The sequence below is a fragment of the Haematobia irritans genome, chromosome 5 (genome assembly GCF_050003625.1).
Source record: "Haematobia irritans isolate KBUSLIRL chromosome 5, ASM5000362v1, whole genome shotgun sequence".
NCBI lineage: Eukaryota > Metazoa > Arthropoda > Insecta > Diptera > Muscidae > Haematobia > Haematobia irritans.
This window is the reverse complement of record NC_134401.1, coordinates 44,628,370-44,647,924: the sequence shown is the minus strand read 5'-3', so window position 1 is coordinate 44,647,924 and position 19,555 is coordinate 44,628,370. Positions and strand designations below refer to the sequence as shown.

Below are 19,555 nucleotides of genomic sequence, written 5' to 3'. Positions count from 1 at the left end.
ATGATCTATTTTAAAATGAATTGCCAGATTATAAGATTTACTCCTTAGTACTCTCTAGAAGTAAGTTAAGAAAACTCTTCTTCAAACTCTCTCTCCCTCTTTTTTTATTGCTGCTTGAGAGCTTTTCTTGAAATTTAACAGATCGATCTTTCTTTCTCACACATTCTCTTACTTTTCTAACCTAATTTATTTTATCTCTTCTCTTTTTTTGGACATTTCTTTCTTTCTCTTTAGAAACATTTGAATCCCGATTGCCATTTCATCGAATCTTTGGATCATGGATATTTTCTCTATGCCAATGCCTATAATCCCACATGGCGTGTGGGATTTACACGCAGCTTTAAGCCTGTGGGTCCGAGACACTTGAAACGAGCCCAAAGTATGAGAAGAGCTTGCTTTCTATTTGTGAAAATTGCTGCTGAGCATTTTGACCGAGATATGTTTACAACTAGCACTACTAGCTCCACTAGCACCACCACCACAACAACAACAACAGAGGCACCATCACTACCACCATCACCCAAGACCTTAATGGAATCACAAATATTTCCTACAAGATCCCATAGAATTGGAAATAAAAATGATGGTCATGACGAAGATGATGATGATCTAAAAAGTATTAGAAGAGATGCCCTAGAAAATGAGAGAGAAGAAAAATTGGGAATGGGGGATTTGCCAAATTATTTGGGAGAACCTTTGGCTAAAAAACCTAAACTCTTTAGACATTTGGGAGATTTGGATATATGGCCCGAGGAGGAGGAGGGAAATTCAAATCATGGAGGAGCACGTAAACGTAAACATCATTATCACCACAATCATCACCATCAGCACCACCCTCACCATAGTCATAATAATAATAATAAATTAGCAGGGCCTCTGGGAAACTTAGAGGCGGCGGCAGGAGGTTCCTCTTTACCACAGCCAAAAAACTTGATACGACCTCAGCCGACTCGCAAGGCTGGGGAAGAGCGAAGAAGGCGAAAATTTCAAAGAGAAGAGCACGTAAGAAAAAGGCGTCTACATAACCAAAGAAAACGCAAACAAATCGAGTCACATCACCATCACCATCAACAACCCCACCACCTGCCGCCCAATAGTTCCGAATCAAATACAACTCCCCCACCATCATCTCAGCCTCCCTTGGCCAGTGCTGGCAGTAGTTCATCATCGGCCTCATCCCTAGTATCGGCTACATCCTTGGCAGCCACTGTATCTTTGGCTCCTTCAGCTCTTAATATTGTGGCCATGTTAGCAGCTGGTCGTAGAAAAAAAGGCCGTCGAAAGAATCAAGGATCTGGAGAGGGTGATGAAAGTGAAGAGGTTGTTAACACGGGATCATCGAGATCTGAGAAAAATCAAAAATCTATGGATATGCAATTGGTGGCCCAAAAATCTTTGGAAAAAAATCAAGGGTTATTATATGATGATGTTTCACAATTAGAAACTAGAAAATATCACCATCATCATCGCCATCACGAGCATAGCTATTATCAACAAAAATCAAATAGCCCATGGGGGGTGGTGATTCCTACCATAGACCACCACCACAATGCCACAGCTATACCAGCTATACCAGCAACACCTGAACATATTGTACAGCCACAAAACCTTCAATACTCAAATAGTTCCCCTAAGGAAAGCAACTTAAATAGCAACAGCCGGAGCCACAGCCGTAGTCGGAGTCGTAGCCGTAGTAGTAGTAGCAGCCATAGTCTTAGCAATCGCCAACGAAAGCATAGCCATAGTCCTTCTCCTAGTAATATTCATAGTCATAGTTATAGCCATAGTCATAGTCATAGCCATAATTTAGAAGATATTGAAGAAGATTCGAAAGAAAACTTCCAAACGAATATAAATGTTAATGCAACAATACCTGCCTTGCCAAAAAACTACAATTTGTCGTCGTTAGATAATAGCTATAATCAACAAAAACAGCAGCAGCAACAACAACAACAACAACACTATTTAAATATTATGACTGATTTTCAAAAACCCGCAACAACAATCACACCCTTATTCGCTTCTCATAAAGAATTTCGTCAACATTCCCAGGCATCCAACACCCGTGGTGGGCGCCTTAAAAGAGATCTTAGTTTAATTATTAATCATGTAAACACTAGTCAACAAAGTCAAAGCCTTCATTTTCATCCAAATGATGGCGTTAGTAAAAAATCCTTAACGGCTTTTCATAATGGTAAAGTCGCTGATCAACCAAGTGATGAAGAGAGTAAACAAGAGAGTAGAAAATATGACATCTCTCACTATGAAAAAAATAGCAGAGATGATGACGACGACGACGATAACGACGACTACGACGACAATGATGGTCACGAAGACTATGTAAACAATAAAGACAAAAACGAAAGTAACACGAAGGGCCCCCTTAAACCTTGGGTGATGGTTATTGCTAACAATAACAACAACAACAATTCCAATAGACTTTTAGATAATAGTAGTAAACCTAGAAGAGAAGACAATAATTTTCACAACCAGCAACAGCAGCGGCAGCAGCAGCATAGGCAGCATTTGTTGGTAAATCGCTTAAAGCTAATTTATCGTAATCGAATAAGTAACGACTCTAGATGTAATTGTAAAAAAACTAATTTAAACGAAATCCATATTCTAAAAACAAAGAATAACGATAACAATCTACAAATATTTAAGGCAACTGAAAAATCTAAAAATAATTACAATAAAAGCCTAAGCCTTGGTAATAGTCATCCTATTAAACAGAAGCATATAACGATAAATGATAAAAAATCACCTTCTCCTTCATCTTCATTTTTCTCTCATTGGCCACTGTCATCTTTAGATATAAAAGCAACTAATAGAAATATTAATATTATTAGCCATGATGATGATGATAAAAATCTTAAACAATTTAATAACATTTTAAATACCAATAATATTGAAGACATTGATGTTATGAACCCTATAAAGACATTTAGCAAGAAAAATAAAATCGATATTATTACAGCTTCTAGTTATGCTAATGCTAATGCAAATAAATTTTTTGCATCTATTGCTTCAGCCTCAATTTTACCAACAACAACAACAGCAACGCCAACAAGGTTTTCTATAGGCCAAAAACAATTAAGTAGACAGCTTCTGTTAATGTTATTACAGCCTCAACAACAACAGCATCGAACAGTTATCGATAATAAATTCTATCGTAATATTAATAAAAATAATATCGATGATGATAATAATAATAATAATAATATTAATCTTATTAATGTTCATTATATTTATAATCAAGGCAAAAATGTTAATCAAGATGATGCAATTGATATTAATCATGTCAATATGAAACAGAAAAAGAATACTGCTTATTATGATGATTATCATGATGTTATCGATAATGTCTTACATAAAAAATATGAAAAATTCATACGAAATGAAAATAAATATGAAAAAATTATAGTACAATACAGATCTGTAGTTCAATTTATTGGTAATCGGGTATACGCTGGACAAAATAGAAACAAAAAGGTTTGTATGAGAAATATCGTGGATTTACTAAGGAACTCAGAATTTCGTTAACAAAAATATCATAGGGAAATAAAAATAGATTTTATTTTCGGCTCAACTCAATAAAACAAAAAATTTACAAAATTTTCTATGGATACAACATTTTGACAAAATTTCCTATAGAAATAAAATTTTTACAAAATGTTCTATAGAAATAAAATTTTGACAAAATTTTTTTATAGAAATAAAATTTTGACAAAATTTTCCAAAGAAATAAAGTTTGGACTAAATTTTCTATAGAAATAAAATTTTTACAAAATTTTCTATAGAAAAACAAGTATATACGGCCGTAAGTTCGACCAGGCCGAATCTTATGTACCCTCCACCATGGATTGCGTAGAAACTTCTACGAAAGACTGCCATCCACAAATTTCAACCCACATGGTTGTTAAATATCATATACTACCACCACGTACCAAATTTCAACCAGATCGAATGAATTTTGCTTCTCCAAAAGGCACCGGAGGTCAAATCTGGGGATCGGTTTATATGGGAGCTATATATAATTATAGACTGATAGGAACCAATTCCTGCATGGTTATTGGATACCCTATACTAACATCACGTACCATATTTCAACCGAAGGGGAAGAATTTTGCTCTTCCAAGGTGCTCCGGAGGTCAAATCTGGGGATCGGTTTATAAAGGACCAATATATAATTATGGACCGATATCGACCAATTTTTGCATGAGTGTTTAAGGCCATATATTAACATCAAGTACCAAATTTCAACTGAATCAGATGAATTTTGGTCTTCCAAGAGGCTCCGGAGGTCAAATCTGGTGATCGGTTTATATGGGGCTATATATAATTATGGACCGATATGGACCAATTTTTGCATGGTTGTTAGAGACCATATACTAACACCATGTACCAAATTTCAGCCGGATCAGATGAAAATTGTTTCTCTTAGAGGCTCTGCAAGCCAAATCGGGGGATCGGTTTATATGGGGGCTATATATAATTATGGACCGATGTGGACAAATTTTTGCATGGTTGTTGGAGACCATATACTAACACCATGTACCAAATTTCAGCCGGATCGGATGAAATTTGCTTCTCTTAGAGGCTCCGCAAGCCAAATCGGGGGATCGGTTTATATGGGGGCTATATATAATTATGGACCGTTATGGACCAATTTTTGCATGGTTGTTAGAGACCATATGCTAACACCATGTACCAAATTTCAGATGGATCGGATGAAAATTGTTTCTCTTAGAGGCTCAGCAAGCCAAATCGGGGGACGGTTTATATGGGGGCTATATATAATTATGGACCGATGAGGACCAATTTTTGCATGGTTGTTAGAGACCATATACTAACACCATGTACCAAATTTCAGCCGGATCGGATGAAATTTGCTTCTCTTAGAGGCCTCGCAAGCCAAATTTGGGCGTCCGTTTATATGGGGGCTATACGTAAAAGTGGACCGATATGGTCCATTTGCAATACCGTCCGACCTACATCAATAACAACTACTTGTGCCAAGTTTATTTGGGCAAAGCCCTATAGACTGCAAAATGGTTGGATGGACGCACGTTTCGGAATTACCACATTCCTCATCAGCATCCTCTACTTGCAGCAAAACTATCAACCAATTATCAGAATAAATTCAGGCAGTTCGTTAAACCCAACAATAAACCACACTTGAACCCTCCGAAAAAAGGTTTTACAATGATATCCGGCTTTTGCCGAAATAAATTCGTACAAACATCTCTCTTTTCCTTTGCCACCATCGATTTGAATGAAGTTGGCTGGGTTTTATTTTGAGCGTGCTTGTTTGTACGAATTTATTTCGGCAACAGCCGGCTATCATTGTAAAACCTTTTTTCGGAGGGTTCAAGTGTGGTTTATTGTTGGGTTTAATGAACTGCCTGAATTTATTCTGATAATTGGTTGATAGTTTTGCTGCAAGTAGAGGATGCTGATGAGGAATGTGGTAATTCCGAAACGTGCGTCCATCCAACCATCTTGCAGTCTATAGGGCTTTGCCCAAATAAATTTGACAAACATTCTTTTCCTCTGTTGGTTAAGCTGCACTTGTAGTTTAGTCAATGTATGGTTTTAAGCTGTAATAAAAAACAACAACAATGCTTAAAGAACAAAACCAACAATAACAAAACAAAAAGAATGGCAAAAGAAGAGGAAGCACGCTCAAAATAAACCCAGCCAACTGAATTCAAATCGATGATTTGACAGTGGCATAGGAAAAGAGATATGTTTGTTTTGAATTTATTTCGGCATAAGCCGGCTATCAATGTATAGCCTTTTTTCGGAGGGTTCAAGTGTGGTTTAGTGTTGGGTTTAATGAACTGCCTGAATTTATTCGGATAATTGGTTGATAGTTTTGCAGTAAGTAGAGGATGCTGATGAGGAATGTGGTAATTCCGAAACGTGCGCCCATCCAACCATCTTGCAGTCTATAGGGCTTTACCCAAATAAATTTGACAAACATTCTTTTCCTCTGTTGGTTAAGCTACACTTGTAGTTTAGTCAATGCATGGTTTTAAGCTGAAATCAAAAAAACAACAAGAATGATTAAAGAACAAAAACCAACAATAACAAAACGAAAAGAAAATTTGACAAAATTTTCTATACAAAAGAAATTTTGACAACATTTTCTATAGAAATAACATATTGACAAAATTTTCCATAGAAATAAAGTTTGGACAAAATTTTCTATAAAAATAAAATTTTGACAAAATTTTCCATAGAAAAACAAGTAAGGAAAGTCTAAAGTCGGGCGGGGCCGACTATATTATACCCTGCACCACTTTGTAGATCTAAATTTTCGATACCATATCACATCCGTCAAATGTGTTGGGTGCTATATATAAAGGTTTGTCCCAAATACACACATTTAAATATCACTCGATTTGGACAGAATTTGATAGACTTTTACAAAATCTATAGACTTAAAATTTAAGTTGGCTAATGCACTAGGGTGGAACACAATTTTAGTAAAAAAACAAGTATATACGGCCGTAAGTTCGGCCAGGCCGAAGCTTATGTACCCTCCATCATGGATTGCGTAGAAACTTCTTCTAAACACTGCCATACAGAATCGAATTACTTAAGTTGCGGTAACGCTTGCCGATGGCAAGGTATCTTAAAACTTCCTAACACCATCTTCTAAATTGTATGTAAGTCCATACGTGGTATATATTAAATCAAAAAAGATCGATCCAATACGTTATAATTCAGTTTGACAAAGTAGACATAAAATTTTGACAAAATTTTCTACAGAAATAAAATTTTAACAAAATTTTCTATAGAAATAACATTTTCACAAAATTTTCTATAGAAATAAAAATTTTGACAAAATTTGCTATAGAAAGAAAATTTTGACAAAATTTTCTACGGAAATAAAATTTTAACAAAATTTTCTATAGAAATAAACTTTTGACAAAATTTTCTATAGAAATAAAATCTTGGTAGATTATGTTTGGCTCGAGTGGCAACCATGATTATGAACCGAATAAAATTTGAACAAAATTGTCTATAGAAATAAAATTTTGACAAAATTTTCTATAGAAATAAAATTTTGACAGTGATGAAAATTTTAATAAAAATTTAACAAAATTTTATCTAGAAATAAAATTTTGACAAAATTTTCTATAGAAATAAAATTTTGGTAGATTATTTTTGGCTCTAGTGGCAACCATGATTATGAACCGATATGGACCAATTTTTGTGTGATTGGACCAATCTTGGTATGGTTGTTAGAGACCATATACTAACACCACGTTCCTAATTTGAACCGGATCGGATGAATTTTGCTCCTCCAAGAGGCCCCGGAGATCAAATCTGGAGAACGTTTTATATGGGGGCTATATATAATTATGGACCGATATGGACCAATTCTGGCACGGTTGTTAAAGATCATATACTAACACCATGTTCCAAATTACAACCGGATTGGATGCAATTTGCTTCTCTTTGAGGCTTCGCAAACCAAATCTGGAGATCGGTTTATATGGGGTCTATATATAATTATGGACCGATGTGGACCAATTTTTGCATGGTTGTTAGAGACCATATACCAACACCATATACCAAATTTCAGCCGGATCGGATGAAATATGCTTCTGTTAGAAGCTCCACAAGCCAAATCTGAGGGTCCCTTTATATGGGGGCTATACGTAAAAGTGGACCGATATTTTCCATTTTCAATACCATCCGACCTACATCGATAACAACTACTTGTGCCAAGTTTCAAGTCGATAGCTTGTTTCGTTCGGAAGTTAGCGTGATTTCAACAGACGGACGGACGGACGGACGGACATGCTCATATATAAGGGAGGTATATTAAAATCTGAACCGATTTCAATCAAATTTGGTACACATAGCTACAATGGTAATTCTACTCCCTGTGCAAAATTTCAACTAAATCGGAGCAAAAAATTGGCCTCTGTGGTCATATGAGTGTAAATCGGGCGAAAGCTATATATGGGAGCTATATCTAAATCTGAACCGATTTCAACCAAATTTGGCACGCATAGCAACAATGCTAATTCTATTCCCTGTGCAAAATTTCAACTAAATCGGAGTTAAAAATTGGCCTCTGTGGTCATATAAGTCCAAATCGGTCGAAAGATATATATGGGAGCTATATCTAAATCTGAACCGATTTCAATAAAATTTGGCACACTTGACCACACTACTAATTGTACTCCTAGTGCAAAATTTCAACCAAATTCGGCCAAAACTCTGACTGCTGGGTCTATATTAGTCCATATCGGGCGAAAGATATATATGGGAGCTATATCTAAATTGAACCGATTTTTTCCAAAATCAATAGGGTTCTATTCTGACCCAAATTAGGAACATGTGCCAAATTTGAAGGCGATTGGACTTAAATTGCGACCTAGACTTTGATCACAAAAATGTGTTCACAGACAGATGGACGGACGGACGGACGGACAGACGGACATTTTGACGACTCAGGGACCCACGCTGAGCATTATTGCCAAAGACACCATGTGTCTATCTCGTCTCCTTCTGGGTGTTACAAACATATGCACTAACTTAGGTTAGGTTAGGTTATGTGGCAGCCCGATGTATCAGGCTCACTTAGACTATTCAGTCCATTGTGATACCACAGTGGTGAACTTCTCTCTTATCACTGAGTGCTGCCCGATTCCATGTTAAGCTCAATGACAAGGGACCTCCTTTTTATAGCCGAGTCCGAACGGCGTTCCACATTCCAGTGAAACCACTTAGAGAAGCTTTGAAAACCTCAGAAATGTCACCATCATTACTGAGGTGGGATAATCCACCGCTGAAAAACTTTTTGGTGTTCGGTCGTAGCAGGAATCGAACCCACGACCTTGTGTATGCAAGGCGGGCATGCTAACCATTGCACCACGGTGGCTCCCAATACTAACTTATAATACCCTGTTTCACAGTGTGGCGCAGGGTATAAAAAAATGTCGACATAATTTTCTATAGAAATCAAATGTTGTATAGAAATACAATTTTGAAAAATTTTTCTATAGAAATCAAATATTGACAAAATTTTCTATAGAAAAGAAATTTTGACAAAATTTTCTACTGAAATAAAATTTTGACAAAAATTTCTATACAAAAGAAATCTTGACAACATTTTCTATAGATATAAAATTTTGACAAAATTTTCTATAGAAATAAAATTTTGACAAAATTTTCTATAGAAATAAAATTTTGACAAAATTTTCTATAGAAAATTTTGTTAAAAGTTTCAATAAAAACAAAATTTTCTACAGAAAAGAAATTTTGACAAAGTTTTTATAGAAACAAAATTTTCGTTTTTTGTTTCTATAAAAACTTGTTTTTGTTTTTATTGTTGGTTTGTACTTTAATCATATTTGTTGTTTTGATCTCAGCTTTAAAACCATTGCGTTGACTAAACTAGAAGAGTAGCTTATCCAACCATCTTGCAGTCTATAGGGCTTTGCCCAAATAAATTTGACAAACATTATTTTCCTCTGTTGGTTAAGCTACTCTTGTAGTTTAGTCAACACAATGGGTTTAAAGCAGAGATCAAAACAACAAACACGAAATAAAATTGTGACAAAATTTTCTATAGAAAAAAATTTTCTATAGAAATAAAATTTTGACAAAATTTTTTGGCAAAAGTTTGTTTGGAAAAAAAAGTTTTTGAGAAAATTTTCTATAGACATAAAATTTTGAGAAAATTTTCTATAGAAATAAAATTTTTACAAAATTTTGATAACATTGTTTATAGAACAAAAATTTACCAAAATTTTCTATAGAACTGAAATTTTGACAAATTTTTTTATAGAAATAAAATTTTGAGAAAATTTTCTATATAAAAAAAATGAACAAAATTGTCTACGGAAACAAAATTTTGACTAAATTGTTTATTGAAATAAAATTTTTACTAAATTTTCTATAGAAATAAAAATTGGGCAAAATTTTCTTTGAAAATAAAATTTTGACAAAATTTTCTATAGAAATAAAATTTTGATAACATTGTGTTTAGAAAAAAAAAAATTAACAAAATTTTCGATAGACTTAAAATTTTGACAAAATTTCTATAGAAATAAAATTTTGACAAAATTTTCTATAGAAAAAAATACTTGCAAAATTTTTTATAGCAATAAAATTTGGACAAAATTTTCGATGGAAACAAAATTTTGACAAAATTTTCTATAGAAATAAAATGTTGACAAAATTTTCTGTAGAAGTAAAATTTGACAAAACTTACTTTAGAAATAACATTTTGATAAAATTTTCTATAGAAAGAACGTGTTGACAAATTTTTTTAAAGAAATAAAATTTTGACAACATTTTCTATAGAAATAAAATTTTGACAAAACTTTCTATAAAAATAAAATTGTGACAAAATTATTTATAGAAAGGAATTTTGACAAAATTTTCTGTGGAAATAAAACTTTGATAAAATCTTTTATAGAAATAAAATTTTGACTACATTTTCTATAGAAAAGATATTTTGAGAAAATTTGTTATAGAAATAAAATGTTGACAAATATTCCTACGGAAATAAAATGTTGACAAAATTTTTTATAGAAAAGAAATTTTGACAAAATTTTCTATAGAAAAGGAATTTTGAAAAACAAATCTACAGGAATAAAATTTTGACAAACATTTCTATACAAAAGAAATTTTGAACAAATTTTGTTTCTATAGAAAATTTTGTCAAAATTTTATTCCTGTAGATTTTTTTTCTCAAAATTTCTTGTCTATATAAAATTTTGCCAAAATGTTATTTCTTATAGAAATAAAATTTTGCAAAATTTTCTATAGAAATAAAATTTTCTATAGAAAAGAAATTTTGAAAAAACTTGCTTTAGAAATAAAATTTTAAGAAAAGTTTCTGTAGAAATAAAATTTTGACAAAGTTTTCTATAGAAACAAAATTTTGACAAAATTTTGTATAAAAATCAATCTTTGATAAAATTTTCTATAGAAATAAAATTTTGATAAAATTTTCTATAGAAAAGAAATTTTGAAAAAACATGTACAGGAATAAAATTTTGACAAAGATTTCTATACAAAAGAAATTATGAACAAATTTTATTTCTATAGAAAATTTTGTCAAAATTTTATTCCTGTAGATTTTTTTTCTCAAAATTTCTTTTCTATAGAAAATTTTGCCAAAATGTTATTTCTTGTAGAAATGAAATTTTGCAAAATTTTCTATAGAAATAAAATTTTGCAAAATTTTCTATAGAAGTAAAATTTTGACAAAATTTTCTATAGAAAAGAAATTTTGTCAAAACTTGTTTTAGAAATAAAATTTTAAGAAACGTTTCTATAGAAATAAAAATTTTCAAAATTTTTTATAGAAGTAAAATTTTGACAAAGTTTTTATAGAAACAAAATTTTGACAAAATTTTGTATAAAAATCAAACTTTGATAAAATTTTCTATAGAAATAAAATGTTGACAAAATTTTCTATAGAAATAAAATTTTGGCAAAAAATTGTTTGGAAATAAAATTTTGGCAAAAATAGTTTGGAAATAAAATTTTGACAAAATTTTCTATAGAAATAAAATGTTTACAAAATTTGCTATAAAATAAAATTTTGATCAAATTTTCTATACTCGTAGAAATAAAATCTTGGTAACATTGTTTATAGAAAAAAAATTAACAGAATTTTCTATAGAACTGAAATTTTGACAAAATTTTTTATAGAAATAAAATTTTGAGAAAATTTTCTATAGAAATAAAATATTGACAAAATTTTCTATAGAAATAAAATTTGACAAAACTTGCTTTATACTTGCTTTAAATAACCTTTTTATAAAATTTTCTATAGAAAGAACATTTTGACAAAATTTTTTATAGAAATAAAATTTTGACAACATTTTCTATAGAAAAAAATTTTGACGAAACTTTCTATAAAAAGGAAATTGTGACAAAATTATTTATAGAAAAGAAATTTTGACAAAATTGTCTGTAGAGATGAAATTTTGATAAACTTTTTTATAGAAATAAATTTTTGACAAAATTTCCTACGGAAATAAAATTTTGACAAAATTTTTTATAGGAAAGAGATTTTGACAAAGTTTTCTACAGAAAAGAAATTTTGACTAAATTTTTTATAGAAATAAAATTTTGAGAAAATTTTACACCGCTTGGTATCCCAATGGACTGAATAGTGAGCTAACGAACTGTCATTACACCTATTCGAACCGACACCCGAGAGGAGTGTATAATCTGTGTCCAACTTTAATCGAAACATGGATTTATTCTACTCTATAAACACGGAATTTTCGTTAATCTAACACCGAAGAATTTCAGGATTTTGGGGATCAAGAGTCCTCTACAAAAATGATTATCTCAAATTTCTAGATTCTTCGATCAATTTCCAAACAATTGGCCTACATTCAAGCAATCACGAATTAATTTGGTTGTTGGTTGAGTTTCTTTATCATGAACATACTTAATGTGTGCCAAGAAGTTCCATCATAAATTCTTTTGCTGAATTATCGATGAAATGAATTGCATTAAAAGGCAAATCAATGACCTCCGTCATCACGCTTCATACTACACGGAATAGCCGCCCACCCCTCACCCCCTTGTGGGCTACAGGTGTTTTTGTGTTCTAACAAAAAACGAGAAATCTTTCAGTAAAAAGAAAATATTTAAAATACCGGCACAATCAGTTTATGTTTGCTTTTCGGCGCCCAGTTATCAATGTTTGTTCCCCCATAAATTTTATTAATTTCGATATGTATGAGACTTTATTAAAGATAAACGTTATTAGCTCTACTAATACACTTTCTTCTTCTTCTTCTTCTTCTGAGGAATCTGTGTGTTTTTGTTTTTTTCTTGAAAGAAATCTAAATTCCTGGAATTTATATTCGTTGATATTGTGATTGTGATTTTGGTTTTTTGTTTTTCTTGTGAATTAAATCGCGCCGAGAAAAGAATTCATATAAGTTTTGTTTCTTTTTAATTTTGGTGAAAATGTTTAGTAATAATTCACACCTTTTAAAAGAAGATATTATTATCTTAATTCGTTGAAAAAAATTTAAGTTTATAGCAATTTACATTTTGGGACACATCAGAGTGTACACAGAACCATGGCGACAGACGCTAGGCGAAAATTTATTTAAATGTATTTTTTATTTCGCTAATGGGCTTTAGAATTTCAAAATTCATTTAGAAATTTGCGGTGGTTACCACATCAGGGTTGTCACTCGTGCCAAAAATAATCTACCAAAATTTGAAGAACATTTTACCAAAAATCTACCAAATTTAAAACAAAAAAACTTTATTTTGAAGTTAGCCAAAATTTTATTTCTATAGAAAACTTTTGTCAAAATTTCTTTTCCATAGAAATTTTTTGTCAAAATTTCATTTCTATAGAAAATGTTTGTCAAAATTTAATTTCTATAGAATATTTTTTCTCAAAATTTCATTTCTATAAAAAATTTTGTCAACATTAATTATTTCTATAGAAAATTTTGTCAAAATTTTATTTTTATAGCAAATTGTGTCAACAATTTATTTCTATAGAAAAAATTGTAAAAATTTTATTTCTTTAGACAATTTTGTCAAAATTTATTTTTGTAGAAAATTTTGTACAATTTTATTTCTGTAGAAATTTTTTTCAATATTTTATTGCTATAGAAAATTTTGTCAAAATTTTATTTCTATACAAAATTTTGTCAAAATTTTATTTCTATACAAAATTTTGTCAAAATTTAGTTTTATAGAAAATTTTGTCAAAATTGTATAGAATTTTTTGACAAAATTTATAGAAAATTTTGTCAACATTTTATTTCTATAGGAAGTTTTGTCAAAATTTTATTTCTATACAAAATGTTGTAAAAATTTTATTTCTGTAGAAAATTTTGTGAAAATTTTATTTCTATGGGAAATTTTGTCAAAATTTTATTTCTTTAGACAATTATTGCCAATATTCGTTTAAACATTTTTTTGCAGAAGGTTCAAGTGTGGCTCACTTCTGTAAAATTTTGTACAGAACTAAAATTTTACAAAATTTTCGACAAAAATAAATTTTGTAAAAATTGTCTAAAGAAATAAAATTTTGACAAATTTAACTATAGCAATAAAATATTGACATTTTGTCAATTTAAAATTTTGTCAAAATTTTATTTCAATAGAAAATTTTGTCAACATTTTATTTTTAAAGAAAATTTTGTCAAAATTTTATTTCTATAGAAAATTTTGTCAAAATTTTATTTCTAAATAAAATTTTGTCAAAATTTTATTTCTATAGAAAATTTTGTCAAAATATTATTTCTATACAAAATTTTGTCAAAATTTTGTTTCAATAGAAAATTTTATAAAAATTATATTTATATACAAATTTTGTAAAAATTTTATTTCTATACAAAATTTTATTGTTTATACAAAATATTGTAAAAATTTTATATCTATAAAAATTTTCCTTCTTTACAAAATGTTGTAAAAATTTCAAAGCTATAAAGATTTTATTTCTATACAAAATTTTCAAAATGTTATTTCTGTAGAAAATTTTGTCAAAATTTTATTTTTATTGAAAATTTTGTTAAAACTTTATTTCTATACAAAATTTTGATAACATTTTATTCTATTCTATAATTTTATTTCTATAGAAGATTTTGTCTCAATTTTATTTCTATTGATTTTTTTTTAATTTTATTTCTGTTGTTGTTTGTTTTGATCTCAGCTTAAAACCATGCATTGACTAAACTACAAGTGTAGCTTAACCAACAGAGGAAAAGAATGTTTGTCAAATTTATTTGGGCAAAGCCCTATGGACTGCAAAATGGTTGGATGGTCGCACGTATCGGAATTACCACATTCCTCATCAGCATCCTCTACTTGCAGCAAAACTATCAACCAATTATCAGAATAAATTCAGGCAGTTCACTAAACCCAAATTGAACTACACTTGAACCTTCCGAAAAGAGGTGTAAGATAGTCGGCCTTTGCCGAAATAAATTTGTACAAACATTTTTTTCAAAATTTTATTTCTATAGAAAATTTTGTCAAAATTTTATTTCTATAGAAAATTTTGTCAAGATTTTTATTTCTATACAAAATATTGTCAAAATTTTATTTCTATAGAAAATTCGGCAACATTTTATTTCTATAGAAAATTTTGTAACAATTTTATTTCTATAGAAAATTTTGTCAAAATTTTATTTCTCTAGAAAATTTTGTCAAAATTTTATTTCTATAGAAAATTTTGTCAAAATTTTATTTCTATAGAAAATTTTGTCAAAATTTTATTTTTGTGGCAAATTGTGTCAACATTTTGTTTCTATAGAAAATTTTGTCAATATTTTAATTCTATAGAAAAATTTGTCAAAATTTTAGTTCTTTAGACAATTTTGTCAAATTTTATTTCTGTAGAAAAGTTTGTCAAACTTTTATTTCTACACGGAAAAAAATTTCCGTAGTTAAACTAACGCTAAATTTAACTTATTTTTATTGGAAAAAAATTATTGGAAAAAATTATTTAAATTTTCCACAGCTTAATGAAATCTTACTGTCTTTAAGTAAGTCTCAAAAATTTTATGAACTAAACGTGAGTATAGAGTTCAATGACCGAACACATAAGTTCAATATGAACTAAAGCAAAAGAAGATGTTCGTACGATTCCCAAAAATAGTAAGAATGAACTACTGTATGGTTAAAGTGGCCATGATTTAGCGCCAATGATTTTCTTCTTAACTTTTAGTTAATTTTTTCTTCTATGAGATGATGTAATTTCGTGAACTGCAGTTAAATAGTACAACGGGGCATTAAAATTTCCTGGTTTTAACAACGTTTTGCGAAAATCTCAAAATGTGGAGTAAAATTTAGTTCAATTTTTCGTGCGAGATAGTTCATTCTTCCTATAAAACAGTTCAGTTTTTTTCGGTGTATAGAAAATTTTGTCAAAATATTATTTCTGTATATAGAAAATTGAAGTTCCTCCAATTAGCAGAGGAAGATTTTACAAAATCACCAGTGCATCAAGGATTATAACAGGTTGGCTGATAAGTCCCCGGTCTGACACATAGATGGCGTCGCTAGTATTAAATGCATATTATTTCTATATAGTACCAACCTTCAAATGATTCGTGCCAAAATTTGACGTCAGTAGGTCAATCAGTTTGTGAGATAGAGCGTCTTTTGTGAAACAACTTTTGTTATTGTGAAAAAAATGGAAAAAAAGGAATTTCGTGTTTTGATAAAATACTGTTTTCTGAAGGGAAAAAATACGGTGGACGCAAAAACTTGGCTTGATAATGAATTTTCGGACTCTGCCCCAGGGAAATCAACAATAATTGATTGGTATGCAAAATTCAAGCGTGGTGAAATGAGCACGGAGGACGGTGAACGCAGTGGATGCCCGAAAGAGGTGGTTACCGACGAAAACATCAAAAAATTCACAAAATGATTTTGAATGACCGTAAAATGAAGTTGATCGAGATAGCAGAGGCCTTAAAGATATCAAAGGAACGTGTTGGTCATATCATTCATCAATATTTGGATATGCAGAAAGAAGCTCTGTGCAAAATGGGTGCCGCGCGAGCTCACATTTGAACAAAATCAACAACGTGTTCATGATACTGAGCGGTGTTTGCAGCTGTTAACTCGTAATACACCCGAGTTTTTCCGTCGATATGTGACAATGGATGAAACATAGCTCCATCACTACACTCCTGATTCCAATCGACAGTCGGCTGAGTGGACAGCGATCGGTAAACCGTCTCCGAAGTGTGGAAGGACTCAAAAGTCCGCTGGCAAAGTAATGGCCTCTGTTTTTTGGGATGCGCATGGACTAATTTTTATCGATTATCTTGAGAAGGGAAAAACCATCAACAGTGACTATTATATGGCGTTATTGGAGAGTTTGAAGATCGAAATCGCGGCAAAACGGCCCCATATGAAGAAAAAAGTGTTGTTCCACCAAGACAACGCACCGTGCCACAAGTCATTGAGAACGATGGCAAAAATTCATGAATTGGGCTTCGAATTGCTTCCCCATCCACCGTATTCTCCAGATCTGGCCCCAGCGACTTTTTCTTGTTCTCAGACCCCAAAAGGATGCTCGCAGGGAAAAAATTTGGCTGCAATGAAGACGTGATCGCCGAAACTGAGGCCTATTTTGAGGCAAAACCGAAGGAGTACTACCAAAATGGTATCAAAAAATTGGAAGGTCGTTATAATCGTTGTATCGCTCTTGAAGGGAACTATGTTGAATAATAAAAACGAATTTTGACAAAAAAAAAAATGTGTTTTTCTTTGTTAGACCGGGGACTTATCAGCCATCCTGTTACCATTAGAATATGCTTACGAAAGTTCAGACACTGATCCACAAGTAAACCTAGATCTTTATGGAAATATACAGCTTCTATTTCGTTAGATCCAAAAATGTAATAGTATTGAGAGGAGTTCCTCTTGAACATCGCATTAATTTACATTAGAATGTTTTATTAGTGTTGGCAAATCATGAATAAAAAGACAAAACAATATGGGACCTAGATGACTCGCCTGAGGAACTCCCGAAGATACATACGAGTATATAGAGCTAGAAGTGCCCATACCGAATTTCATCTTTGTGTTCTACCAACTACATAGGATTTTATCGATTTTAATAATCTATTTAGCAGAATTTTTCGAGATTTATTTGATTGGTCACTGCAGAGCTGCTCCCTTTTTTTGATAAGAAATTAAAAGAGAGGAGTGCCGAGATAGTTATTCCAGATGATCTCGAATCTGTTGGTATACCATCTGGCCTATTTTCCATAATATCCCAGCAAAAAAAAAAGTATCGGTAAAAAAGCATTGAAAATGTCCTCTTTGTATTCGGATGTGGTGAAAAATCGTATCAATGCATTTTAATTCCAATTTTTTTGCTGGGTTATGGAAGATCTATTATTCTATTGAATCCCATTAAGAATGACCAAGTAATTGTCTTTGTTAAACTTTATTCTGCAATTGTTTACTATTGACAGCCCTCACAATTGTAGACTTGCTTTTAAAATTCCCCTTGCCTCACCAAAAATTCTATGACTTCTTTCATTTCTTTAACCCCATACCATTTTTTTTTGTACAGAAGTAATTTTCCTCCCTAACGTGATATATTTCTTGCTAATCAGCTTAGCCTTTATACTGGTAGTTATTCAAATGAATTACCTTTTGTAATTTCCAGAATAAGAACAGAACAAAAAAACCTAAGAAGTTCTTTGGCATATTTTTGCTCTTTGAATTTCTAGCATTCCTTACAAACGCCAGTTTATATTTCACAATTTCTTTATTTTTTTCACCCTTTGCCTGAAGGATTTCAATAATGGGGGCCTTTTTTGTTTTGAAGAGGAAGATGAAATTAATTGTGAAAATACAACAAATGAGGGATTACTTTCTATGAATGTTAGCAGAAACCTAATGCCCAAGTTACCACAAATCTTAGACGGCAACAAACAAGAGGTAGCTGATGAAGATGAATAGTAAGATCATGGTCATAATGATGAAACCATTGTAGAACAAATGATGCGTTTCTATGGTTTGGATGGTTTCTTTTTATTCTTCGATAATGTTCTGGTTGGTGTCTATTAGTTTGTTTTTTTGATTCTCCTGTATTCATTCACCTTCAAGTGTGGGTAACCGCATCAATTCAAAACGGGAAATATTTGAGATCCAAGACACAGTGGAGGTATTTTGAAAAGAAGTGGACTTAGCTGGAATGGACTATTCAGAGGTAAGCAGAACGGTTATGATAGGAGACCTTAATCTTATAAGCGAGTTATCAACTCTGCTAAAATATCTCCAAATGTTTCCTTTTACGGTCACCGCGGTATAGAGGACCCCCGATCTATTGTTCGGTGGTCAGGTATGCATATAGCAATAATATAAATCAGATGACTGAACTGCTCAGTCATCTCTCTGATTTAAGCCAGGCATTAGCCAATCTCAAGTAGAGTACCGGGGATTCCAAGGATTAAATTGTAGCTGTAGGAAATTATTCGGCAAAATCATTTAAGAGCAGTATATACAATATGACATTAAGGGTATATGTAGCTGCTTTAGTAAATGTGTTTTCAGGCTCTCCATTTCTTGACTTTGTTCAAAAAATTCATATCAACAGCGGGAACATCATCTTTCATCGAGGATTTCCCGAGAACATTTATGGATAACTGCGGCAGCAGATTCATCGCCACCGTCTGATATACTGGATGACGTGACCTGGTTCTCGTTTGTTTGGTTCAGACCATCTCTTTCTTTTTATTTCATCTTCACTATAGCCCAACATTCCTCTGAAGGGGGATGAAAGAAATCAGGAACGTGATAGACATTCTGATCTTAGCAGCAGGGAACTCACTGCTATTTGCACTAAGGAATAGAAGAACATACGCAGAACCGATGGGTCCCGCTCACTTCATATCAGCCTCAGCAATACTTGAGATGAAGGCTAATTTTCCAACGGGAACAGATGGACGGACACTCAGACTTGCTTGATCGTTCTCCTGATCCTAGGATCAGGGAACTAACTTTGGAGCGGAATAAGATGTATCCTGCTGTCTTACGATCAGAGAAACTTCTCAGTAAA

The 19,555-nt window shown here is 31.7% G+C and overlaps 1 protein-coding gene across 1 annotated transcript in view; it reads left to right on the top strand.

The window, feature by feature from the left end:
- Positions 1 to 19,349, top strand: part of pyr (pyramus) — a 101,191-nt gene extending 81,842 nt beyond the window's left edge. The window contains exons 5-11 of the mRNA XM_075311447.1: positions 235 to 3,454; positions 17,964 to 18,058; positions 18,108 to 18,149; positions 18,289 to 18,455; positions 18,604 to 18,661; positions 19,094 to 19,204; positions 19,251 to 19,349. Coding sequence (XP_075167562.1) covers positions 235 to 3,454; positions 17,964 to 18,058; positions 18,108 to 18,149; positions 18,289 to 18,455; positions 18,604 to 18,661; positions 19,094 to 19,204; positions 19,251 to 19,349 — 3,792 coding nt within the window. The remainder of the gene's footprint in view (positions 1 to 234; positions 3,455 to 17,963; positions 18,059 to 18,107; positions 18,150 to 18,288; positions 18,456 to 18,603; positions 18,662 to 19,093; positions 19,205 to 19,250) is intronic.
- The last annotated feature ends 206 nt before the right edge of the window (positions 19,350 to 19,555 follow it).